The following is a 26,724-nucleotide window of genomic DNA, read 5'->3' as shown; positions in this document are numbered from 1 at the left end:
CAATTACAGATTTCATTTCTATTTAGATTTTAAGTTATTTTTATTTGAAAATAATTGTTTTGTTATAAAAAATACTAAGAAATTTGTTTTCAAAATAGAAACAATTTTCTTGTATCTGAAAACAGAATTGACTATTAATTAAGCTAAATATTTAAAGAATACTGATTTCTATTGTTCTTCTGCCTACTGATATACCTCTAATAATTTGGTTTGATTGAATATTAGAAATATTAAAACTCTGTATTTATAGAAAAAGTTTAATTAAAAGAATTTTAGATTATTTAAGATTCTAAGTTTAATAGATCTTTATATTTATAAATTAGAATTATCTATCTTTATAAGAATTCATTTTGTTTTTTATATTAATTTATTATACTTTATATATAATAATCCTGTTTCTGAGTAGTATAATCTGTTACTACTTCTTATAGAAATCAATAGCTTAGAGTATTTTGAAACTATCGAGATTCTGAACTTCTATTGAAAAAGAAGAGATTATAAAGAATCTTGTTTAAAATATATTATTTACTGAATTAATTATAATAAGCTAATTAAAGAATTCATCAATTATCTGAAAAGTGTATAGAAATTGATCTACAACTTCTATTATAAATATTCCAATAAGTCTGAATCTATCTAAATCGAATTATTTGTTTATAAGATTATAAACCATAATTTATCACCTTATCAGAACTCAATCTAAAAGAGGGGGGTAATATTATAATATAAATATATATAATCAATAAATAATAAGCTAGGTTCTATAAAACTAGCTTACAAATAAAAACTTTGTATATCTTTATATTAGAAGATTCTATATTATAGCTCTTTAAGTTATATTTTAATCTATACTCTGTATCTATTGTTCTCAGTACTGTCAAATATAGATTCCTGATCCCGCCTGCCTGCCCCGTGACAAATCTTAAGTATTCCCTTTGAGATTATAAATCGATGCTATAATATGTATACTTATATTCTAAAGCAAAGTTTGAAATATATTGATAAGAGATAGATCTAAAAATGAGTAATATTTATATTAAGGATTTGTGTAGACTTTATGAAATTATTTATTGGTATACTAAAAAGTATTCTGAGTTTAAAGAGGAGTATACTAGGCTGAGATTAGATTAATGCAAATATTGAGTGTATTGGGATATTGAAAAATGAAAGATTTATATACAGAATAATAAGTATTCCGCTAAGCATAAGAATAGAAAAGATATTGAATGGATGTTCGGAATTCCTGTTTAGAAATAGGATTCTGCTTTAGTTATTATTTATAAATCTAAATGGGATATTAAGATTATTGTATAGGTAGTTTTTTGGGGTGATAGAAGGACTTTATTATATATAATGAAATGGGATTGGGAGGCTAAGAAGTATAGGTATTCTGCAAATTCATATATTCAGGTTTTGGAAGATATGCTTTTTGAGGAGTATTATAAATCTCTTATTTTTATATAGAATAATGTGCTTATATATATAGCTTATAGTATATGGGATTAGTTTATTGATAATAATATTCAAATTATTAATTGGCCTTTCTATTCTTCAGATTTTAATCTTATTAAAAATGCCTGATGAATATTGAAGTATAGAATGATATAACTATATTCAGAATTTATAGAATCTATAGGATATGGAGAGTAAAATATAAAGAAATTGAAGGAGTACTTGAAAGTATTATGGGAAGCTTTAGATAAGGTTTTTTTCGATTCTTTAATAAAGAGTATATCAAGATGTATAAAAGTATGTATCGATATTGAAAGGTAGTATACAAAGTATTAGAATGCTATAATATTAATAAAATTTATGGGAATAGTTTCAAAAATAGTTAGGCGATAGTATATCTGAAAACCAGATTTTTAAAAAGAAAGAATAAATTTATATCTTTACTTTACCCCATATATCAATAATGCTAAAATTAGAAAAAGTGGGTTCCGGCCCTTATTTTATGTCTAGTATTGTAATTGAATGTATATTACCCAGTAGGTTCAAATTAAGTTGTGGCGTGTGAGCACTAGACCCGGAATACTCATAGGCTTGTTCAGAGCAAAGTAAGCCTACCGTCCTTCGGATGCACGAAAAGGCTTATATGTGATGGAAAGAAAGTAAGCAGATAATTCATCAAGACGATGTCTTACACAGTCATATTCAATATAAATATGGAATTGTACCTTTTCTTGATAGATCCTATAATTATTGCTCTCACATCAACCTTGATGCATCATTTCCTGAGTTTTATGGGAAACCGGCCCCTGACTTGACACTGGCAATCAACGTGATGGAGAATTATCTTTCATCACCAACTTTATTTAAATAACATTAAAATGGACTCATCAACTACATTTCGGGATGTCGGCAGAATACGAAATTAACTGCAATCATCTAATGATTCCTTGCCATTGCACCTTTTGAAGTTAAGTAGGATTCTGTAGGAAATGCTGAATGCAGATGTTAACCCCCGTATATGCATTCTCTTCAATGAGGAGAGAACATTACATATAAAGAGACTTTGAAACTATCTCATATTGTAACGTTACTTTACTTTGTGCCGCCGCCAACTGTATGTTTCCAATACGAACATGATCAATTCCCCTTTGAGTTCGTGGAAACTTTCTTCTACATATTGTTCGGATGTTTTCCGATATACGTGCCAATGCGAGCATGATTCCGATATATCCTGAATTCTGGTAAAACTCCCTCAGGGCTGACGTTTTGATATCATTGGGCTTCCTCATAAATGTTGGCAGATTGGGTTTTCAACTTCACACCCCGTACAAATGCCGGATTTCGGACTGGCGGACACCTAAATTGAATCAGTCGATATCCTCTTACATGTTCTTGCCACCAATATCATATCATTCCATGATCCATCACTAACGGCCAGACCATCAACGGCTAACTATCAAATCCCGAAGACTTCCCACTATTATCGACGTTTGCACTGTTGATATACTTTCCCACACTTTCCAATCTGTTCATTTCTTACGTATGGACTATGTTCGTTCTCTGTAATTGTTCACCACCATTTTCCTATTCTATGGAAAATTTTCAATGATTGTGGAGTTATGAAAAGCACGTCATTTTCAAAAATGCTGTTGTGACTTTGTAATCATCTAAATAGGAATCTTTTCTCCGATATATGAATAATAGTTTGATATGTTTTCATCGGTTTGGTCGAGAATTCAATTAAGCTTAAAATGTTAGCATACCAGTGATGTGTATTCTTTACCCCCTTCATCTATGTTCAGCATTAAACGAACAAATAAAATCATTCATTATTCATGATATATCCATACTTTATTCAACTTATACCCACAACGGTCAAATCTCAACACCAAAATCTTGATCCGTGAGATCTAAAATCCCTACCAGTATTGTTAGCTCGACGAGCTCGATCACTTCTTAAGAATTCTACGTCCCGTTAAATTCCCACCGCTGTGGGCTATTCACGGGTGTACTAAGGGACCTTAGCACGGCCAGTTCCACAAATCGAAATGATATTCGTTTGGTAATCTAATAATTAGTATGCGATAAGAATGGCAAATGGTGCAATACCGATGGATCAATTTTTTCCATGTCGAACACGCTTAGTGGCGGTATGAGACTTCTCTTGCGTATATACTAGTTCTTGTAACTTTTGCCATGCCTCACTTACATTTCACATCTCTTGGTATTTTCTCTTGTTTCAACATTCAGTCTTGGAGAAATGGGGTTTTCATCTTTGAGAAGCCGCCTCTTTCCTCGGCAGCAGGAGGACAACATCACCCCCGCATCCGTCGATCATCAAAATGATGGGGTAGCATCGAGTGTTACTGGCACCGACGAAATCAGTAAATCCATTGAGGAAAATGGTAATCCAACTGAGAAAATCGATCCCGAAACAAATGTCAAAGAGTCCTCACCTATCGTTGAAAGTTCACCTCTCGACATCGAAAAGGCGACACCAACATCAGGAAGGTTTGGTGATGACGATCCATTACTTAAGGATATTCCATGGCAAGTTCGCCGAATTGTCAGTCTCGAGGATGATCCTACCGAACCTACAATCACGTTCCGCTATTTTCTTCTGACCCTGATATTCGTCGCACCGGGAGCTTTCTTATCACAAATGAGCCATTTCCGTACCACATCCGCTCCATACTCCGTCTTCTTCGTTCAAATCTGTTCGAATTATGTTGGTGTTTGGCTAGCAAAGGTTCTTCCAGCCAAGACCATCTGGTTACCATTTGGAGGAAGCTTTAGTCTGAATCCAGGTCCATGGGGAACAAAGGAACATGTGTTGGTTACCATTTCTGCAGCATCTGGTGCCACTTACAACTTGGCCTACGCCCCAATTTCTATCGCCGAGCTCTACTTTGGAATCACCATTAATCCAGCAGTTGCGATATTCTTTATGTGGTCCGTAGTATACATTGGGTATTCTTTCGCAGCTATTGCTAGACAATTCTTGCTCTATGATCCTGTATACCCATGGTATCAAGCGTAAGTTCAAGACTTTTTTCGACGTCCTTTCAATCCTACTGCTCCTGTCTCAACTAGGCTTTTACACTGCTCTATTCCAGCTTGTTCTTTTGCAGCGGGACGTAGTGAGAATGTTAGAGAATGATGATCGCTAACTTTGAATTTCATAGACTCTGTCAGACTGCTCTCTTTGAAACTCAAAAGAAGCAGAGACAACATCCATCCCGTGTTTCAAAGAAACAGATGAGAGTATTCTTTGGAGTTCTTGCAGGAATCACTCTATGGCAATTCCTCCCAGAGTTCGTGTTTCCAATGCTTGGGTCCTTGGCATTCCTCTGTTGGGTTGCCCCAAAGAACAAGGTTGCGAATTTCATGGGCTCAGGTTTGGGGGGAATGGGTTTCTTAAATCTGACACTTGATTGGTCAAGTATTGCTAGTTTGAGTAATTCCAACAGCTTGTTCGTAACTCCTTGGTGGACTCAAGTAATCATCTTCCTGGCTTTTGTAGTCAACTGTTGGATATTGCTTCCGGCCGCGAAATGGGGAAGTCTGGGTAGTTGGAAGCCTGAGTTGATGTCTAATCGTCTCTTCATGGGTATGTCACATGTCCAGAATAATATTTTGATAAAAACTAATGAGTCATCAGAAAATGGAACTTCTTATCCTACCACCAAGCTCATCACTCCTCAAGCCACACTCAATGAAACTGCTTACGAGGAGTACGGGCCAATCTACGTTGGTACTCAACAACTTTGGAACATGTTCTTCGATTATGCAGCATACACCTCCGGTATCAGTTGGATTTGTTTCTTTGGATTCACACAAATCAGAGATACACTTAAAAAATTGAACGCTCGTCGTAAGAACAAAGTCGAGGGAGAAACCATCAACCATCAATATGGCGACCAATTGAATATCCTCCAACGTTCTTATAAAGAAGTTCCTTGGTGGTGGTCATTGATTCTTTTCCTTATTACCTTTGTCATTATGATGGTAATCTTGGGCACCGGCAATCTTTTCATTCCTCTATGGACTTATTTCATTGCGGTTCTTACAGGTGTTGTGGTCGTTATCCCGCTTGGCTGGCTATATGCCCTTTCCAACTTTCAACTTCCAATCGGTACCTTCAACGAACTCTTGTATGGCCTGATGGTTAACGCGGTCGACGGACACAAGAATCCTTCGGGTGCATCGGTTTACTCATCCCTCGCCGGTGATGCATGGTATCGTGCACAACTTATGCTTCAAGATCAGAAAATTGGTCACTATATGCATATTCCTCCTCGAGACACCTTCTTTGCTCAAGTCTTCGGTTGTTTCATTGGTATTCCAATCAATTATGGTGTCGTAAAATGGGTACTCAGTTCAAAAGCGGATTATTTGAGTGGTGCTGTAACAGATCCAACACATCAATGGACTGGACAAGGTCTCGCTACTACGTTGACTACTAGCACGCAATATGTTCTCATCGGACCTCTACGCCTCTTTCAGTTGCCTATTTTCAAACCTCTTCCATACGGGTTCCTTGTTGGAGCACTTTGCCCACCCATCATTTATGTTCTCCACCGTCGCTTTCCCAACGCTAAATTTCATCTCTTCAATACCACCATTTTCTTCTCTGGTCTTTCTACATTTTACGGAAACATCTCTACTGGATACACTTCTTCCATTATTGGTGGTTTCATTGTTGCCTACTGGGCGTACAGATATAGATATGAGATGTGGGCACGATATAATTACATCCTTGCTGCTGCTTTCGATGCAGGATTCAATTTGAACATGTTATTGATTTTCTTGTTCTTTGGCGCAGGCAAGGTCGTTACCATGCCAAATTGGTGGGGCAATAATGCAGATAGTACAGATAGATGTTTTGCTTTGGAGTAATTGGGGTGCATGATGTTATGGTTTATGGATATGAAAGATTCCCAGGATGTACGTGGTGTTATGAAGCTCGATTCGAGATAATGATAATGAAGATATTTTATTGAATTTTTGGTGCTTCCATTTGAATTACCCTGTGTATATGACTCCTTACTTATTGCAAGATAGCACTATCTTTTCGGACTGCCTCACCCCCACTATTCGCCGTGTTGTTAACACCAGTCCCATTCTTCAAATAACAAAACTCCCCATCCTTTATTACCATACTGACCGCCCTACATAAGCCCCCTCCTACGTCGATCCCACCTTGCAAATTGGTAGAGTAACCCGCGTTATACTCTGCGCAGGCCATCATACACTGAATTAGATCCGGCATATATATCTTCATGATGTCATGGATCCCTGGATTTCCATATTGAGCGCCAGACGGATAGTTTGTGTAACAAGCGACGCGAAAAGTCTGCGGTATGCCTGATAAGTTGACAGCCGAACCCTCTGAAGAGAGAGGCTGAACGAGAGAATCATTAAATGTGGAAAATTCATCGGAGCAGTGGGAGGCTGGCGCAGTCGATACTGATGGATTAAATGGCGCGGATGACGTCGTAGATGATGAAGCTATATTTGAATTATCTATAATCAGTCCAGAGCTTGTGGTTGAAGATGCTATTGAATTTCTGGTACTCGTGGAATATATGGCGCTTGTTGTTGTCGATGATACCACAGCGGCAGAATTCTCTGACCCCGAACTCGTGTTGATAACTGTGCTAAGATAATAGATTAAAAGCAATCCATCAATGTCTCATAGGCTTAAGCTACCCCTTGCATTCATTCCTTTGTGCCGCAATCCCAGCTACTACACCTCCACTTATTCCACCTCCGACAATGAGACATAGTAAGACTACCAAAGCCCAAAATGTTCCGATCGATAACCCCGCGATTTGCCTACGCTCTAATATTGCACCCTTTTCACCCTGTATTTTAGAGCGGGTTTCCTGTGATGAGCATGGCCATGTTTTCCGTGAAGAAGCATCTTGTACCTCAAGACCTGGTTGAGTCTCAACGGATGTGTTCAAGCATAAACCACTTTTCGAAAAGTTTTGCTTGTAGATATCCATCGGCGTGTTATTATAGAAAGATATCTGAAAACATTGAGTAAGAAAGATCGAAGAAGTATTGACTTTGCAGGATGTGGGCAGTGAGTTTCTACCGAAGATTTGCTAAATCTAAAAATATTCATTGAAGGCACAAGGAAGATAAACGAATGAGGTGGTAATGACTCCTTATGCTATGACTCGTCAAATATCATCGAGAAATATTTTGAAGCGCCGAATTGTTCCATTGAATCTGCGGCTGGAAACTTTTTAATATAGATCTTTTTTGGAAGAGACCAATGAGAAAGGAGACATCTTGAAGTTCAAGAACGTATCGCTGAAGGATTTCGACGCTGAAGGATCTCGACTCTGAAACAACTACGGAGATTTCGAAGCTCAAGCCTTGTGAGATTGGGGTACAAAAATATGTTTGTATAACCCTTGTAGGGAGAGTTTTCCGAAAGACAGACCGATGCAACGTTCTGTAAAGTAAATTGAAGGGACAAGCCAAATAGATCAACTGTTTGAGCATTCACTTAGAGTCAGATAGTATGAAGATGAGAACACACGAGACACGCAAGTACTTACTGCTGTGATGGACGAGAAAAATTGGAATCAAGTAGTACGCTTATACTATGAATACAGAGACATTGGTGTTCATTGATTGATACATATCATGGCGGGGGCTCAAATACCTAGATTCCCTCCGTGAATGATGAGAGAAAACATACTCCTTTGAATAGATATTGAGAAGGTCATCTAGAGGAGTAGATATTGAGCTGACTAATACCCTCACATCTAATCTTATCTAATCTACGAAGCCTAAGATCAACAAAAATAATTTGTTACCAAAGCTTTTTGAGCTTCACGAATTGGAAGCTTTCAAGAAAGACTTGTATCATTCACATCGTTGCCTCTTATACGTTCCCCACCTCAGCAGAAGGTCATTGGCATAACCTCTGGTCCATAGAGAATTCACATACTTTGTCAGTTTGTGTCCGCGAACATCCCATTACATATTCCCTTTGACGCCCTCCTCAAGATCACAATCATGCCTCTCGACACTTCAACCTACTCTCTTGCTCTCCTTCGCCTTGACGGTCGCAGATGGAATGAACTTCGCCGTCTTACAGCACAAATCTCAACTCAGCCGTCCTCCGATGGATCTTCGTATCTTTCAATGGGCAATACCCAAGTTCTCTGCACAGTGACCGGACCTTGCGATCCCTCAAAATTACGATCAATTGGCGGTGGTGGAAGTAATAATGCGGGGGAAAAAGCGGAAGTAAGAGTGGAGATCAGTTTCGCAGGCTTTGCAGGCGTGGATAGGAAGAAGTATGGCAGGAATGATAAGTAAGTCTCCTTTAATTCGCTACATATTGCGAATCTCAACTGTCCTGGCTCGAGTGGAATGGAAACTAATCAGGTTCACCGCAGACGTATTCAAGAACTTTCCAATACCTTATCCACAACCTTCACTCCTCATCTTCTTACCACTTTGACTTCTCATTCGACAATCCTCATTTCCCTTCACATCTTATCATTAGATGGCTCGCTTCTCTCTGCTCTTATCAATGCCTCGACTCTTGCCTTAATCGACGCTGGTATTCCAATGCCTTCTTATATTTGCGCTTGTACAGCTGGTTCTACATCTTCATACTCGAGTAATGATGAGAAAGCAGACCCGCTATTGGATTTAAATTTGGGTGAGGAGCAAGAATTACCATTCCTCACGGTTGCGACAGCTGGAGAAGGCGATGGTGATGGAGTCGTGGCATTGGTCATGGAGACAAGGGTACAAGCCGGTAGATTGGAGGGCATGTTGGCTGTGGGAGTGGATGGGTGTAAACAAGTCAGAGAAATTCTAGATGGAGTGATTAGAACTAGAGGGAAGAAAATATTGAGTGGTGCAATGGCTTAGTAGGGCCAGATCTGTACATCATACGAGGGAAGAACAGCATCATTAGATGATACCCAAGTGTTTAAATGGCGTCATAATGGAAATGGGATAGGATGGCAGGAATGGAAAAACATTACATCAAGGGAACCGTGTGATGATTAATAGAAGTTTGGCGCATGCCTCATACATTCACAAAATGAATGAAGGTATATTTTTTACTATTACTATGCAAACTAAAAACAAATGCTGCAAACTAACGTTCCAGGAGAACTCGTGAAACCGAATTCGTCCTAAGAACTCTGAGATTCCCTAGCAAACACCTGCTTAAAGTTCTCCATGTTTGATCTCGGGCTCTGGAGTTGGTGGTTCCCAATCTTCCGGGAGCTCCTCAATGACAATCATAGGCTCATCTGCAGCTTTTGGTTCTGGTTCTGGAGCTGCTTCTTCCACAACAGTTTCCTCAACCTCTTCAGGAATGAGTCCCTCAGGAATCTTCTTCTTCTCGCCTTCACCTAATCTGATGGCGTCAACCCAATTCTCAATTGCTTCGATTGTCACATCCTCAGAAACTAGGGAGTCGCCCTTGCTAGGGAGGGCACGAAACCAATTTCGTCGCCCATTGAGAGCAATGATTTCAGCATCGCCTTTCAACCCTAAAGTTTCTTTGACTTGAGAGAACCCAGGGTTTTCGGCTTGAAGAATATAGAATGGGAATAACTTTCGTTGATGTAAATGATGTTTATGGGAAACTTCGGCCAATGATGTAGAAGCTAAACCCGTGATCTCATTCGAGGTATCTGGAAGAAGTGCAAGAATACATGTACCGGTTTTAGGACCAAGACAATTCTTCTTGAGGTCGGTTTCAGAAGTCAGAATAGGAATTGCAGGCGCTGGTGGAAGTACAATCGGTTTCTCCGTTTCAATTTCTGGTGATGGTGATTCAGTGGGTTGATTTCCTAATGTTTCATCTGTTTGAGTGACAGGCTTTTCGGATTTGGCGTGAGATTCCGATGCTGCTTCGAAAGATTCCTTTGCTTTTGCGGAAGACTTTTTGTTTGTTTTGGATTTGGAAGCTTTAGCCTTTGCTGCTGGGGGATCTGGATTTGGTTCGGCAGCTTGTGTAAGAAATTTGACCATGCCATCCTTCTTCAATTCTCCATCATACACAATTCCTTCAGCTGCTTCTCCACCAGGTAACAAAATAAGTGTAGGAAATTCAGTGATGCCAAATAATTCAATGGAAGCTTTCTCTGTGTTTCTGATCTGTGCCACCTTGATACTGCCCTTGAAATCAATGGCAATGGCTTTCAATGTTGCGCTTGTCTTTCCTTTGTCGGTAAATAAAATTGCCTTCGCCGTGTCGTTCGCATCGGCCAAAAAACTCTCCAAATCTTTATCTGTAACTCTCTTTACAAGATTTGGAATTTTATCGACTACTGCATCGACAATTCCTTTCGCAGTTCGTGGTCCATTGTAATCTTCAACGATTGGCTTTCCGGGTTTGCTTCCAGGTTTAACAATCTTGAGAGTAGGGAAACCTTGAACACCGAATCCTCCGCAGAAAGCTTTATTCGATTCTTCATCGCAATTGACTGCTGCTACTTTCGCGAGACCAGCAAGACTCTTGGCGGCTTTTTCGTAAGCTGGTTGAAGGTTCTTGCAATGTCCACACCATGGAGCATAAAATTCAACGATCTGTATGACGGAAGGTTAAAGACTGATGTGCCAATAGAGTGATTGAGGATCGGGGGAATACCTACGGAAGTATGGTTTGATTGAGCAATCATCCGATCATAATCCTTCCCATTAATTGACAAAACAGCTGAACTCTTTGGGTACAATCCAGCATGAACTGCGGGCAAAGCACACAGCAAAGCCGCAGCTGCAGTTGAAATGACTCCAGTATTAACCATTTTAAATAATTGTAAATTGTAATTGCTACCTGTAGCTGTAGGAGCTATTGAAGTTTATCGATACATGTAAGAAGAAAAACAGAGTGGCAGTATGTGAAGGCGTTGGTTGTATTTATGTATGCGAAAAGGCCACAGTCGCAAGATGTGTATTACGATACGAGGTGGATGAATTTGGATGAGGTATCATTATCAAATGAAATCCGGGGTAAAATACCTACAGAGTACTAGGTACTACTAGTGGCTTCCCGTCCGTACTGCTACTTTAGCGTTAATTGAGCGGTGAAATGGCAGAATTCAATTAGTGAGGGGCGGGGTTATCATATTCAATCGTAAGGCTGGATTTACTGTTCTAGCATCGCATCGCATCGCATCGCCGTGCATTCTCATCATACCATTCACTATACCATTCACAAAGAGAAGTCTAGGTAGATCTTTTAACAAATCAACAAGTATTCTTATACTCAACCTCGCTGCTGCTCTCAACTCAAGTGCAAATCTTATATGCAGCGCAAGCTTTCTCATCCGTCTCTAATCATATCCCACCCTACTTATACTCACCGAGTCACCACTCTGCAACTCAACAGCCATAGTCAATAATGGCGTCACAAATCCCCCCAAAGTTGAAGACCGCAGACTTAACTCGATTTATTATCAAGGCGGCACAGCTCGAAAATGCGAAGCCGGTTATATCATATTGGTGTACGTTTTAAAGTCCATATCGCACAACTCAAATTCTAACATTACCATTCCCACAGGTGAATACTGGATCGTCAACCAGATACTTTCGAAAGGACTGCATACTGGAGATGCAGAGACACTACAATATACTACTACTTTGATGGAAAAACTTGAGAGGGTATGATAATCCCTTGTCTGCGAATCGAACTATAGTTAAATCATGGCAGATAAAATCCGAGAATCCAAATAACGATGCAATTATGGATGATACTGCAGGTCAGGCATATTGCGAACAATTTGGGTTGGAAATATTTTCAAGGGCAGATCGAGCTGTGGAAGCAAATAAAGTCACAAAGTACGATCTTGATAGTTCTATTCTTCTTACACATTGACTGACGATCTCTAGACAAACTGCGGAAACTTTTCAAGCCGCAGCAACCTTCCTGGAACTATTGAATGTCTGGTCACCCCCAGATGCCGAAACTCAAGCCAAGATCAAGTATGCAAAATGGAACGCAGTTCGTATCGTTAAAGCATTGAAAGAAGGAAAAGATCCTAATGAATCTAATCCCAAACCACAACCAACTCCCAAGGATGAACTACCACCATTAGATCCAAATGATCCAGAGGTACAGTTGTTGGGGGAACAGAAAGCACAACAAGCTTCTGTGGAAGATGTCACCGATGAGCAAGATCAATTGGAAGCAAAGTTAGCAAGGCAATCATCATTAGATCGATCTTTACATCCCTCTAAACAAGTATCTGCTCATGGATCGCCAAACAATGAATCGGCTCCATTTGAACCATATCCTCGAGATGGTTTTCCATATACTGCAGTCCAAGACGATAATGTGTCCCCTCTCGAGCCATCCCCGAAAGATAGGAATGGATCTATAGGAGGAGGATATTTTCCAGAAGTTCCAACCTTTACATCTGAACCTCGAGATGCAACTTTACCAACAGCTCCCGCTCCAGATACCACGTTCGATCTTGGTTTACCGGATACATCTTCTCTTGCAGCACCTGGTATCTCTCCCGGGATGAAACCATCTCCAGATTTCCAATCCTTTCCGCCCCCAACTTTACCTGGGGAACAACCGTCAGTTACTGCACCTCAAGACTTTTATCGTCAACCTCCACCATCGGACCATGGAAATTCACATGTACAACCTACCAACCAGACCTATCAACCTGGACCTCCCCCATCAAATAATTTTACTGCACCAATAGTACCCCCAATCACACAAGCTCGCGGTCAATTAAATACGGACGATGAAGCAATTGCTAAAGCACAAAAACATGCAAGATGGGCAATTTCAGCCTTGAATTTTGAGGATGCTGAAACGGCAGTAAAGGAGTTAAGGGCAGCACTACAAACTTTGGGTGCGCAATAATTTTGAAGACAAGTGATACTTTGGAATTCGATGTATTTAAATCAATAGGCGGCAGGTTCACATGTGATTTTGCAAAGCAAATACCCAATTATTATTCAGTATCTTTTATTGGCAGAATTTCTATCCGATTCATTGCTTAATTCAATATGTTTCAGGCCTAACATTCAAGTCCTCAATCCAAAGCCTTTTTCTGAATTACAGCTTTACTGCCAATTGCAATGTGGTTCTCACACCCTTCGTTTCTAGCATTATTCTCAACGGTCTGGACTATCGAGAACACTGATATAGTCTAGTATCATGAGAATTATCACTCTTGAATATCAGGAATTTTGACTATCACTGTATTTCAAGTCAAGTGGCTTTAATGTAATAACATTACTTGGGATTTAGGGGAGATCTCCATTAGCGAAATTAGCGAAGCTGGAATTGAAGCCGGGAACATTCTGTGCAATAAATATTCCTGACAAAATCCATAAGTCCAACGCGTGTTCCGAATCATTTAAAATGAATTTTACTTATATAGTGCAAAGAGGCCCTCGTCTCAACCATATATTCCACAGCGCTCTTTTGAAAAGTATGTCGTTGTTCTTATCGGATCTTCCTCGATAGCATAGATCTTGATCATAGATCCATGTCTGGCGGAGGTGTGATTTACAAGACGATGCACAGCCATGGTCGTTTTGTATAATCGCCAGAAACGTTCTCAAACATCTTCATGAGTATGATACTCCGACCTTTTATAACGATATTAGGTCCCGGTCTCAGAGCTTTGAAAATGTTCATAATAAAAAAACAGTCGCTAATGCCAAATTCGCTCCATCTATGTTTCAAGTAAAGCTTATTACAATTCAAAAACCAAGATGAATATTTAGTTCATTTTGCTTCTAGCTATCGAGATACCTACTTAGTCTGTCAATTTCTATCACAACCTCCACTCGCTATGCACTGCTGCTCTACAGCTCCATTGACTTATTTTGCTTCAAACATTAGAAGTTGACACACGAGTATAGCTCAGTCTTGTGAATTCAAGTACGTTATTATCAAAACTCTGAACATTGTAATAATCCGGCAGTCCCCCTTCACTCACTAAAGACTGTCGCTTTCGGTCTTAGATATTAGTATCAAATAGTAACAATAATAATCAAGGTACTTGGAGACAAACTGAAGATATCTACTACAGTAGGCAAATAATATAAGGCCATTGACTTATGTATATGGGAAATTCAGATACCAATAGAGTCTCAAGTTTAATATGATTTTGAAGTGATTCATTTGATAATATAATACACTCGATGATAAATCACGTTATTCTTTCGGTTAAAAAAAGCACGCTTTAACGGATCAAAGTTTTGCAAAGTTGAGGGGAGTCGTTTGTTACTTCGTTATTTTTAAAGTGGAGAATTCCGAAGGTTCCGTCACCGCGGCGGACGAGACTCCTTTAGTATCAACACTAATTGACCACGAAAAACTTAGATCTTAGACCTTGGTAATTAGGACGAACAAAATCATTACTCACGTCAATATCTTCTGTGAAAGCGCCTGCGTACAGCTACACTCTTCCGCCGCGGTCTTCAACCACGACGTTAAGTCTCTTTTCAGACTATCAAGGTATATAAAGTAGACCTCTCGCTGATTTTGATGTATGCATACAACATCTTCTTCAAAAAGCTGTAGCCTCTCATCAATAATTCTTACCATGGCAGCCCTCCCAAAAACTTACAAGGCCTTCCGTCGCACGGTTGGCACCACTCCTACCACACTCGAGCAAACTACCGAGGAGATTCCAGCAACACTTGGTCCAAACGATGTCCTCATCAAGATTCATGCAGTATCGCTAAACTACAGAGATGTAGCAATGATGCATGGGAAATATCCAGCTGAGGTCATAGATCGTGGGGTCCCCGCCAGTGATTGCGCAGCAGAAGTCATGAAAGTTGGTTCCGAGGTCCATAACTTCAAAGTTGGGGACCCAGTTGCTCCAATCTTTGACCTCTATAACGTAGACGGTACAAGAGATGATATATCAGTTTTGGGAGGTGATATCGACGGTGTCTTGCGAGAATATGCCGTGTTCCACCAGGACGTGCTTTTTCACCTCCCAAATCACCTTTCATGGGAGGAGGTGAATTAAGATATTTCTTCGGCGAGTACATTTGGAGATTGCTAATTAATATCTTATCCAGGGTTCAACTATCACCTGCGCAGGTGTGACTGCATGGACTGCTCTAGACATGCCGAGAAACAAAGGAACCGCTCTTCTTCAAGGTAAGATTCAGTTTTATCCTGTGCCATCAGCATTGTTGAGAAATCAATAGGCACCGGCGGGGTGAGCTCTTTTGCATTGTTAATATGCTTGGGTGCAGGTATCAAACCCATCATTACTTCTTCCTCGGACAAGAAACTCGACATCGCAAAAGCAGCCGGAAAAGCGGGCGAGGTCGAAACGATTAACTATCGCACGTATCCTAAGTGGGAAGAAGAGGCTATCAAGCTCACGAATGGCCGGGGAGTTGACATTGTGGTCGATAACGTGGGACCGACACAAGCTGCTCAGAGTCTTACTGCTCTCGCAAGAAGAGGTGTGCTTTCTATGGTCGGATTTTTAGGCGGTCTTAAAGCGGATCAGACCCCAGATCTGTTCTCTCCAACTCTGCAAAAGTCCTTGGTTATAAGGTACGTTAATTGAAAATTCAGACTTAGTTATCGCAAGTACTAATCAATCTCTCCAGGGGAATAATGGTTGGCGACAAGAAAGACCACCGAGACGTTTGCGACTTCTTGGAAGCGAAGAAAATTGATCTGAAAGGAATTATAGATCCAGGCGTATTTTCGTTCAACGACTCTCAAGCCGCGTTTGACGCGCTCTATGATGGAACTAAGCACCAGGGTAAGATTGTTATCAGGATTTAGGCTGTAGTACTTTCAGTATAGACGGCAAGGTAGAAATACAACTCATTTGAACATCGAAATGCAGTTGCATAATAAGATCATCAAGTGAAATAAAGTAAAATTGATTTTCGAGAGAAGAAATTTGCATAGTAGCCCACAATTCAAAAAAGCCACAGCTTTAAAAAAAACCCCCCCAAAATGATCATTTCTGAACATTTATCAAATAGAAAGTCATGAATAAGTACTCCACTCTAGCGTGTCTCTGCTTAAGATTGTACTGTGGCTATAATTCCCAACAAATATCTTTTATTCTCCCCAATAGAGCTTTCTAAAAGGGATTAAGCTCAGATGTAGAGTATGATCGTGGGCGCCCATTTCCAGCTTCCTCCGGTGTCATTAAAGCCACAGTATTATCAGCATTATTTGCCCCATGATTAATCCATAATTACTTGATCTATCTCCTGACTTAGTCGAAGTCGAGATACGTTTATATACTCTCTATCGTAAATTGTGGATCGCATAATTTACTTTAGTTGGTGAACCACCCCTCGGTAGATAAACGAACTCTTTTATTTGAAAGCGAAACTTTACACGTTCAAGATACCATAGGGCTCGATGGGATCTCTGGTAGCGGTTTAGCGTTGTGTATTGGTTAGAGTATTCAAAGAGATACAGGCCATCGCATCATTGAATCTCTTTGTAACTTTCTAAAAGTTACGTAGTTCCAACTCATCTTTAACAAACGAGATTGCAACGCACCCCACCCTACCCAGCCAACAAACTACCCAGACTGAGACTCCCACAAAGCTTTAAACTTCCCTCCTTTTTCCTTCAAAAGAACATCAGGATCCCCACACTCCACAATCTTACCCTCTTCAAGCATCACAACCCTATCAAACACCCTTATAGTATCTAATCGATGCGCCACAGCAATAACCGTACACCCAACAAAATGCTCCTCTATAGCCCTCTGCATCACCTACTCAGTTCCTACATCCACATTCGCTGTCGCCTGATCAATAATCACAACCTTCGACTGCCGAAGCATCGCTCCGGCCAAACAGAAAATCTGCCGTTGTCCATAAGATAACAAGCTTTCTGCTTCCATATGCACATCAAGACCACCAGTATTAAAGATGAGGGTCCAAAGGCCGAGCTTTTCGAGGTCTTCTTGGGCCTTGGTGGGGGAAGAGGTGTCAAGGTTTTGGAGGATCGTACCTTTGATGAAGATTGGCTCTTGAGGGATCGTATTTAAGCGTTCTCGGAGGACATTGCCGGTGGTTCTGAGTAAGTTGATGCCATCAACGGTAATCGTTCCATTGTTGATATCTAGCGTATGGAGGAGTAGCGCTACGAAGGATGGTTTTCCAGGATCAGAAGGGCCTCAAATTCCATTTTTTCCCCCGGCGGTGATAGTGAGGTTGATTTCTTGAAGAGCAGGGGATTGGTCCAGTGCATAAGAAGCCGTAACTTCTGATAGAACGATTTCGCCTTTCGAGGGCCAGTTCGAAGGTACTTCTTGCATTTCTTCGGGCTTGTTATTAGAAAGAGTGATTTGAACGAATGATTTAATTCGTGAGACAGCGCCTAAGGATGTCTCGGTAGCCGTCCAATTTATGATGACTGCGGACAGTGACATGTTGAATGACATAATCTTTAAAAGTGCCAATCCAAGGAAGCCCGTATTTGTGTTATGCCTTAACGTTACTATCAATGCTACCAGACCGCCAAAAAGTAAGTCGATAACTAGGACAAGCCATTCATGGATGCAGTATAAAAGATAGAATGGTCTTTGCGATGCACCGAGTAAGTTCATATTTCATTTAGACACCTCCTGGGCCCAGCCAAATGCTCTAATAGTAGTTAGTAAGAGTTGAGGCCCCGGCTTATCGCACACTACCCTTTTTCGTGACAAAATCCCTGCAAAAAAGTCGTTTTCCTATACAAATTTATTTCTTTTATAATTTATTTAATAATTAAAGAGTTGATTTGAAAATCTCTTATATAAGAAATTACTATATTTAAAATCTTAAAAAATGAATGAATTATTTTTAGCATTTTTTTTGATATAGTTATAGGTTTTCAAAATTGAAATTTTTCGAAATTTATCACATATAACGCTTTTCCCATACAAAAAAATCGATTTTTTTAGATTTTTTGGAAATTCTAACTTTGAAAACCTACAACTATATCAAAAAAAATACTAAAAATAATCCATTCATTTTTTTGAATAATTTTAATAATTAATTATAATATATATCAATTTCGATAATTTCGTTTCTATATTTATTGAAATAATATATAGTTCAAAAGTTGAAGAAATGAAGGTTTTTGGTGTGTTTTCGGCTAGTGTGCGATAAGCCGGGGCCTCAACTCTTACATTGATTGTTTCTGGGAAGTCGCTATAGAGCGGTGCTTTTGCTTCCAAATCTATTAGTCGAATTTGACGGGGTTTGCGTAGGTAGAACTTATGTAACAAATACATGACTAACAGAACAAAAGTTACTACACTAGCAAAGTAGGAGGGCTATGCTTCTTCAATCTACGTTGTGCAAGGTACATCAGATTATGGTGTCTAAAACTCATTAAGAGTGTAATGAAGTTCATGCTTACATTGAGTTTTAGCGTCTGTAAATACTTACCAAATATTGCATTCACGAGTCCTTCAACAATAAAACCTTTGCGAGAGACAAATTCCTTCGGATGAACTACCCGAATCTGGAAATAATGTCGATTTCAGATAGCATTCCAACGGTGTCCTCGTCATGGGCAAATATTCCTCGAAAAGGGCAGGTGTTTTCGCTCGCTTTTTGCCGTGTATTTGATTTCATGCGGGTAGCTTCTTTTAAAACACTTTGTTATTATCATTTGAAGTCTTTCAGCACTTTGAGCCCGGAAGAAACGCTTTTATGGAAAACAAGAGTACAAGCAGCTTTTCGGCAGCACGGGTTTTGACGGCAGTACTCTGGGGCAGAACTACAGGCGCCGAGTCCTGTGGAAGAAAAAGAGTTCTGGTCATTGGGCTTTTTGATACTGGGGTTGGGTGTATAGGGATTGTGTTTTCAAATTTCAAAAACATTTTGGGAAGTTGTGGCTTGGAGGTTCTCCTCTGGTGCCCTAAACGGAACCGTGGGCATTGTGTATGATTGTGAGTCCCAATCATCAATATTACATTCTGTCTAAAGAGCTAGATATGTACAAGAAATAGTAGGCCTGAGATAAGGGCTATTGAAAGAGCTAGTCTCTTTCGCATTCGCTTAGGTGATACAGCAGCCTTTGAATTGAAGTCATTTACCTATGTCCATACACCTCCTCTGACTTCATACTACCAAGTGAATTATAATACGAGTCTCTTTAATAAGACACTTAGTTTACAATATTCTCAATCCTATATAGACAAGTGAAATCTTTACTATTAATTTTTCATTGAATTCAAAATTCACTCTTTCAAATTCAAAGTTGACTGAATTTGTCATAAATCGGATACCCTACTTTCGGGCCACCCCTATTTTGGGCCACTTTTCAACCACTTTTTATACCAAAAATGGAATTTTTAACTTTTTTGTTTAAGGATAGAATTTATTGAAAATTTATTTATATATAATTTAAATCGATCTAAGTTTATTCTGCAATTTTCAGATTTTCAGGATTTTCCTGTATTGAGATCTAAAGCTTTAAAATATCGATTTTTTAATTTATATAAGAATCCTATACAAATTTAGAAATTCTATAAAATCTTTAATAACTTTCTAATAAAAATTGCTAAAAATAAATTGTAAAATTTTATTTTAAATTTATAATATATTCAATCTAATGGATTCAAAAAAAATAGAAAATCTATTATAAATAAATATTTATAAAATTACTCTCAAAATAACAAGGATTATTTATATTATTCTAAATTCACTATATATTATATTTCTATATCTGTTAATTTTTTTAAATTTTTTTTTGAATTTCTATATAGATTTAAGTTTAAATATCTCAAAAATATATATGATTTTCTTTTAATAATTGTTATTAAAAAGTTATTAAAGATTTTATAAAATTTTTAAATTTGTATGTGATTTTTATATAAATTAAAAAATCGATATTTTGAAGCTCTAGATCTCGATACAGAAAAATTCTAAAAATCTGAAAATTTCAAAATAGGCTTAAATCGATCTAAATTATATATATATATAATTTTCATTAAATCATATTATATATTGATAGAGATATTAATAGGCCTAAAAAGTGATTTTTGGTGTGAAAGGATGGCCCAAAACAGGGGTGGCCCGAAAGTAGGGTACCCGACTTATTGTATAATTTTCGATCGACTATCTAATAAGTCATACTCACATGACTGTCGAAATGTGTATCAAATAGATACCTACTAATAGTTACAAAATCACAAGCTCATGGTATTTTGGAGCGGTATCTAACGTTGTAAAAGATGAAAAGCTCATCATTCTAAATCTGATTACCGTAGAAGGAAATTGAAATAATCTAGGTTTAGTTTTCCAAGGAATCTTGAGAAGAGATAAGTTGAGTATCAATCTTGAGAGTTTCACATCAATCAATCAAGTTTGGGATACAAATAAATTCAATTTAGAAGAGGGAATGTATCAGGTAGTTCCAGGTAGTTGGATTAATAGCTGATGAACTTTCAAAGGGCTCTCTTAAGGGCGCTCGAGCCTCTTCTAAGAATGATAAAGTCTTTTCTCTACCCCAGAGTAACTTCCTTTCAACTTCTTAACACAAGTCACAACTCTTCTACTTCTTACTTTGTCTACTCCATACTACTTTTCAACTATTCAACTTTTAGAACTCCTCATTCAACCTTCTGAAGGGACAAAAGAAGTTGACAATACAATTCAGTCATTTAGAGTTGTTAGAATAACTCAATCATCCAGAGCGGTCAACATCATTCAATCATCCATAGACATTAACACAATTCAATCATTCCAAAGATATCAGCACAATTGATACATTCGCAAAGCCTGCCTAAGAGATTCACTATGGTGTTAACAATAAATAGGTTATGGTCAGGTATGCTCTTGATTGAAACGCTTACAAAAGCCCTTGCCTTTGCCTTTTTCCAAAACTTCAACAAATTTTTCACAAATCTACCTCTCCCCGAAATCATTCTCGCAATTTCCACTTTCACGGTGGCCGATACCAACATTTCAGACTGGAACTCATTCTATCTCTATGTCTTACAAACACTTTATACTGAGGGCCCGTTCGGATCGTTTTTTTAATTTGTTGACAAAATAATATGTTGACTAATAATTTAGCCTAAATTTGTGAATATAGGTTCGAAATTTGTAGCCTACAAAATGTAGAGTAACAATATGTTGATAAATGCTGGTCAAAGTTGCATTACAGATTTGGCGAGGCTGTCATACAAATTTTCAAATTTTATCGACTCACATTTTGTAGCTTTTTGTAGCCAAACATAGCATTCGGCAAAACGCTTTTTTCCAATTTTGTAATCAATATAAATTGTTGAGCTACATTAGCGTTCGGTAAACACTCATTTAGGCCTATATTGGCAACAAATATAGCTCTACATCGCCTAAAAAATCGATCCGAACGGGCCCTAAGGTGTTGCAAAATGCCACTCCCAACGATGTTAAGAACTTCCTTCAGCAAATCCTCAGAATTCCTCCCTCAATTTTGGAGTTTATCGTACTATTCCTTATTGTTTGTTCGGTTATTTGGATCGTACTCAAAAGCATCGCCGTAATTGGTACTTTTGCATCCAAGGTTATCCAACCGATTTCTATCCCCGAGAGTCTCAAAGTACTTTGTACTTTTGCCTCTGAGATTGCAAAACATGTTTGCATTCTTATAGGCGTTGTCGTCCTTATTATAGACGCTCAAGTAAGTATGGATTGTTGGGTTTCTAGATGTTATTAAAATTTAATTTTGTACTAATTATTTTGTCAAATAGTCCAGTTCTCCAAAAATCGATTTCGAAAAAATAGTAAATTTCTATTTTACGCCTTGCAAGACTTCAGAGCAGTCAATGCCTCCACCTTTGATAAATGACCATTGATCTTGGTACGTGTAATACGATTCGTCTCATTGGGAAGGAATTGCGAAGGAAAGAATGGTTCAGTGAAATGGGATTTTGATTGGGGAGAAAACATGAAGGAATCAATGTCTGGGTGGAATGGGATTTTGATTGGGGGATATTATGAAGGAAACGGATTACGGAGCCAAAAGTCTTTCTGACTGGAAAGGAGTTAATCCTTGGGAAAAACAATGAGATCTGAATGAATCATACTCAACTCCAAAAATACCTATTGAGGTTCTCTACCTGCGTAATGATGTTTATACTCCACCCCTAACCCTGCTTACTTCGACCCAGAAGACAAGCGCAGTATCCAAGCAATTTCCAATCCCTTTGTCCAAGTAACTAGACTCGCCTCTTACGTCGCCGAGGCCATCTGTGAAAACGACACTTCATCCAAAGCCAGCCGCTCAAAAACTGTCAAATACGGCGTTTCCAAAACGCAAACGCAGGAAATGACAAACACCGTTGGCATTGAGGTCTCGGCTTCCGGTGGCTTCAAATTGGCCGAGTGGAGCGTCACGCTCAATTATCAATTTACTTCGAGTACGTCAAGCTCGTTCACGGAGTTTACTGAAAATGAGGTGGTGCAGCGATATGATGTGAATCCAAAGACATGCACAGTGATGTTTGTTAAACATATCTATGTGAGGGGGGCTAGGGATGCTGGGAGTACGATTTTGAATGAGATCAAGATTGCGGCGAGTAATGATGTGCATCTTTCGGGGTGTGGCCTTCCTTGATTAAGTTGTAGATACTGAGATTTGGGGTGGATTGAAAGACTGTGTCGGGATATCGGTCATGTGATCATAGAGGGCACTGTATTAGCCAGCGCGGCGCTAGCCTAGCGCTTCCCTATTAATTACTAGCTTCCCATAGATAATAATGATCAAGAACGAATAAAGCCATAATGGACCAGAGTACTTTACAATTATCAACCAACAGGTAATATAAGGGTTAGGTGTATAATAGCCTGAGGGCTTCTGGTGAGATGCGGAAATGAACTTAGAATGATCCCACATTGGTTGAACCCCTTTTGATCCAGTGTTTTTGAGATTGCCATCAAAGATTCCTTAGTCTACATGGATTGATGAAGTCAAAGCTGCTTTGCTATCGTTTGTTTTTTTGCTGGGGAAAGGTGACCTCTTCACATACTTCTTTCAATACGTGTTCTGTCTTCACCACATGCTGTCTTTTAGGATGTTACAAGTCTCCGATCAAGCAAAAGAATCTCGTCTAATGATCCTGCCCTGTACCTCTTCTCGCGAGCTGTGTTCGATTTCAACACCAAATAAAATCTTTGAGGATCTCCTTGATGATTTGGTGTGCTTGCGTATAACGAGTTATGCTGCAATGTATGCTTTCAGATAATTTTTGTGTACATATTTATGTTTGTCAACACCACGAATCTGACTCCATAGTCGATTAATGTTTATGGTCGCGCGTCATGATTGACTCAAAAATATGTACTCTACCAAAGTGACAATCTGAGACTGACCCAGCCTCACGATTTTAACTAGTTCTTATAGCACGTATGAAGTTGAACATAGGAGACAAAGAGAATAAAATGAATGCTTTGCATTTATGTCTCCCAGCCGGTTCGGGAACCTTCAGAAACTAATGTTTCACTTGTTTAATTTTCGGCCGAAATTGTTTCGGTTGTGCACAAGCTGCGATGAACCCAATTTCGGCCGAAATAACTATCCCCCATCACCTGCACAACCAGCATTCTAGAAAAGAAGTTCGATTGCAGCTCATTATTGTCGGAGTTTCATTCCCAAACGGCTTGAAGGAGCTCTGGTGCATTGTCGGTTCTGGCGGCAATTACAGCTATACCTGTAGCAAGCTCAATTTCTTGCTTCCAGTTTTTCAATAATGGTATTACATCGCTTTTCTATTTTAATAAAATAACCCAATTTGCTTTTATAGCGCTATCAATAATAAGGAGAAAATATCTGTGTCCTCGAATGGACCTTGGAAAAGGGCCAGCAATATCGAAATAAATCAATTCTGGTCTTTTAGATTTTTATATATTTAATTGGCTTAGGATTCTATTAGTTATCTTTGTGAAAGCATATACTTCATAGATATTAAAAGTTGAAGGGATCTTGATAGATCTTTGGAATGTAGTGACTTTGTGCAGATTCCTGATTTTGTTAGGGCCGAGATAATTGAAGTGTCTATGCCAAATAAGGTATCTTTCCTTCTCCGTTATGGTTAATTCTTCAACTTCCCCTTTCGTCCCATCAATAATCTCTATAGAGAACGTAAAGAATACAGAATCTTTATATCCTGGTTTCACATGCGAGATAATATACATCCCATCTTTCATTGTTGCTTTAATGATCTTATTATTCTTATCATTTTCTGATATGAAATACATCTTCTTGAAACTAAATATACCCTTAAGTCCTACCTCACAAATTCTTTTAACTGAGAGCAGATTAACCCCCAATCCAGATATATATAGCACACCAGCTAATGATATCCTTATTCCATTCTTACACATTATATCCACTGTTCCTCACTCATCCGAGTATATAACTCCCCCACCAACCGTTATCCTTTGTCGTGGAGTATAAATTAAACTTCTGAATAGAGAATGTTGGTCAGATATATGTAAAATGGCGCCGGTATCAGCATACCATTGCAATGGGGATGCCTTACTAATACTTTCTTTAATGAGATGACAATGCTCAGAATCAGACTCATTATCGACGACACTTTCAGTAACATCGGAGCTTGATTCAGCGATATGAGCCTTGTGCTCCCTGCATTTGTCTTTTCGCACTGGAGAGGTGGATTGTCTTCTCTTCTATTTGTGCTTTGAATCGGATTTCAAGAGATGCTTGGCGCGATGGAGCTGGAAGCATTTTAGAATTAAATAACCAGGTTTATCGCAGAGTTCGTAAATGATGATGGATATATCAGTCTCCAAGCTTGTGCTAGTCTTATGCTGGCGATGAGGTGGGATATATTTCTTTCCTTTTGCAAGGTGTGCCGAGTTTCCAGAGGTCTGGATCTCTGCCTCTTTGATCTGTAGATACTTGATCTTATCGTTAATGCTTAGAGTAGAACTGACAACACGGATTATATCAATGATGACTTTGTATTCATTAGGGAGAGATAAGATCAGGCTTTAAAAGAATGATTTATCTGTATACAAAGTATCGGCTGAAGCATCCGTAGATAAGAGCTTTCATCGAAAATCCTTGAACTTGTGGCATATACCTATAATAATTATATTAGAGGTATTGTTGAAAAAGAAGGTCTTGATCTTGAGGAGGTACTTGTCTACTATAATATCATCGATTCTGGAGTATTTGATGGCTAGATAATCCTAAAGTTTTTTTGCTATATTATATTCGTCTATTAAAGCCTTATCATCGTCAGATAATGAGCGATAGATATAAGATAATACACTAGCATCGTTCTTAAGAAAAGTAGCCTTTTTGTCGATGTTGAATTGAATATTTATAATAGTATTACCACTGCCGTTAGAGACTTAAAGTTCTTCGAAATCCTGAATTAATTTGTTGGTTACTGTAATCTATACATATTCATACAATATCTTTTCGCATATATAAAACCAACCTTTTTCTTAAAATTGAATTCTTATTTAATAAGTTCAGCATTTATAATTCTCTTAAATAAAAGAAGGGATATACTTAAAGTAATCCTTGGATCCAGTGTCTTCGTTTATTTTGAAGATTCTATAAGTAGAAAACTTGCGTCGATGACCTAAGCGTGATTGATAATAGAATGAAAGAATAGAAGAGGAACTGTTTAAGACTACACTATCCCGATTGGGATGTATTAATATTTGAAAGAAGAAATTCTCTTCAAGACAGAATAATTGAGAATAGTGAATTTTGATTTGTAGATAATGATTTTTGAAGTGATATTGAACACTGTGTAGTAGATAATACTCTTCAATATTAAACTGGAATGAATAATCTTTTCAGTAATAACTCATAGTTTTCTTATTTGAGGAAAAAGTATGATATAAATAATTACTTTACTGTTATTGTTCAGCAATCTGTTTGCTATGCGTATCTCATATATTGATATCATATTGCATAGAAGCTTCTTGTTATCAATCTTTATTTTAGTAATGTAAGCTATTCAAAGAGCTTTTAGCCTTAGTTTTATTGTAGAGCTATTGGGCTTATAATCTGTTCACAATAAAGAAGCAGGTCAATGGAATGTATGTATTATTAACTATGTAGATTAATTATACTAAGGTAAAATCTAACTACGAAGTGGAAGTGATATATGCACAGTAGCTTAGAGCACGTGCTACAACTTCCAATAATACTTTTTTTATTAGAATTGAATTTTTCACTAAATTTTTTTTTAATAATATATATTTTTTATTAGAATATATTTTTTATTATAATACTTTTTTATTATAATACGTTTTTATTATAATACTTTTTTATTACAATAC

The 26,724-nt window shown here is 38.3% G+C and overlaps 7 protein-coding genes across 7 annotated transcripts; 5 read left to right on the top strand and 2 right to left on the bottom strand.

The window, feature by feature from the left end:
- Window positions 1-3,712: 3,712 nt before the first annotated feature.
- EAE98_009910 (uncharacterized protein) lies at window positions 3,713-6,351 on the top strand (the record flags this gene model as incomplete). The annotated part of the gene is made up of 3 exons (XM_038957531.1): window positions 3,713-4,488; window positions 4,638-5,062; window positions 5,114-6,351. The coding sequence occupies 3 exons, from the start codon at window positions 3,713-3,715 to the stop codon at window positions 6,349-6,351; spliced, it is 2,439 nt and encodes an 812-aa protein (XP_038805994.1).
- Window positions 6,352-6,502: 151 nt separating this feature from the next.
- Window positions 6,503-7,463, bottom strand: EAE98_009909 (uncharacterized protein; the record flags this gene model as incomplete). Its single annotated transcript, XM_038957530.1, has 2 exons — window positions 6,503-7,112; window positions 7,165-7,463. The coding sequence occupies 2 exons, from the start codon at window positions 7,461-7,463 to the stop codon at window positions 6,503-6,505; spliced, it is 909 nt and encodes a 302-aa protein (XP_038805993.1).
- An 845-nt stretch (window positions 7,464-8,308) lies between these two features.
- Window positions 8,309-9,498, top strand: EAE98_009908 (uncharacterized protein). Its single transcript, XM_038957529.1, has 2 exons — window positions 8,309-8,792; window positions 8,877-9,498. The coding sequence occupies exons 1-2, from the start codon at window positions 8,491-8,493 to the stop codon at window positions 9,358-9,360; spliced, it is 786 nt and encodes a 261-aa protein (XP_038805992.1). The 5' UTR covers window positions 8,309-8,490; the 3' UTR covers window positions 9,361-9,498.
- Window positions 9,499-9,663: 165 nt separating this feature from the next.
- Window positions 9,664-11,252, bottom strand: EAE98_009907 (uncharacterized protein; the record flags this gene model as incomplete). Its single annotated transcript, XM_038957528.1, has 2 exons — window positions 9,664-11,034; window positions 11,100-11,252. The coding sequence occupies 2 exons, from the start codon at window positions 11,250-11,252 to the stop codon at window positions 9,664-9,666; spliced, it is 1,524 nt and encodes a 507-aa protein (XP_038805991.1).
- Window positions 11,253-11,848: 596 nt separating this feature from the next.
- EAE98_009906 (uncharacterized protein) lies at window positions 11,849-13,324 on the top strand (the record flags this gene model as incomplete). Its single annotated transcript, XM_038957527.1, has 4 exons — window positions 11,849-11,951; window positions 12,008-12,108; window positions 12,158-12,285; window positions 12,337-13,324. 4 exons carry the CDS (start codon window positions 11,849-11,851, stop codon window positions 13,322-13,324), a joined length of 1,320 nt encoding a protein of 439 aa, XP_038805990.1.
- A 1,696-nt stretch (window positions 13,325-15,020) lies between these two features.
- Window positions 15,021-16,234, top strand: EAE98_009905 (uncharacterized protein; the record flags this gene model as incomplete). Its single annotated transcript, XM_038957526.1, has 4 exons — window positions 15,021-15,446; window positions 15,508-15,589; window positions 15,640-15,997; window positions 16,054-16,234. 4 exons carry the CDS (start codon window positions 15,021-15,023, stop codon window positions 16,232-16,234), a joined length of 1,047 nt encoding a protein of 348 aa, XP_038805989.1.
- Window positions 16,235-22,245: 6,011 nt separating this feature from the next.
- EAE98_009904 (uncharacterized protein) lies at window positions 22,246-23,017 on the top strand (the record flags this gene model as incomplete). Its single annotated transcript, XM_038957525.1, has 2 exons — window positions 22,246-22,261; window positions 22,572-23,017. 2 exons carry the CDS (start codon window positions 22,246-22,248, stop codon window positions 23,015-23,017), a joined length of 462 nt encoding a protein of 153 aa, XP_038805988.1.
- Between the last annotated feature and the right edge of the window lie 3,707 nt (window positions 23,018-26,724).

This window comes from Botrytis deweyae (assembly GCF_014898535.1).
Source record: "Botrytis deweyae strain B1 chromosome Unknown BDEW_032, whole genome shotgun sequence".
Taxonomy (NCBI): Eukaryota; Fungi; Ascomycota; class Leotiomycetes; order Helotiales; family Sclerotiniaceae; genus Botrytis; species Botrytis deweyae.
Note: the sequence above shows the minus strand (reverse complement) of the source record. Positions and strands in the feature narration are given on the sequence as shown.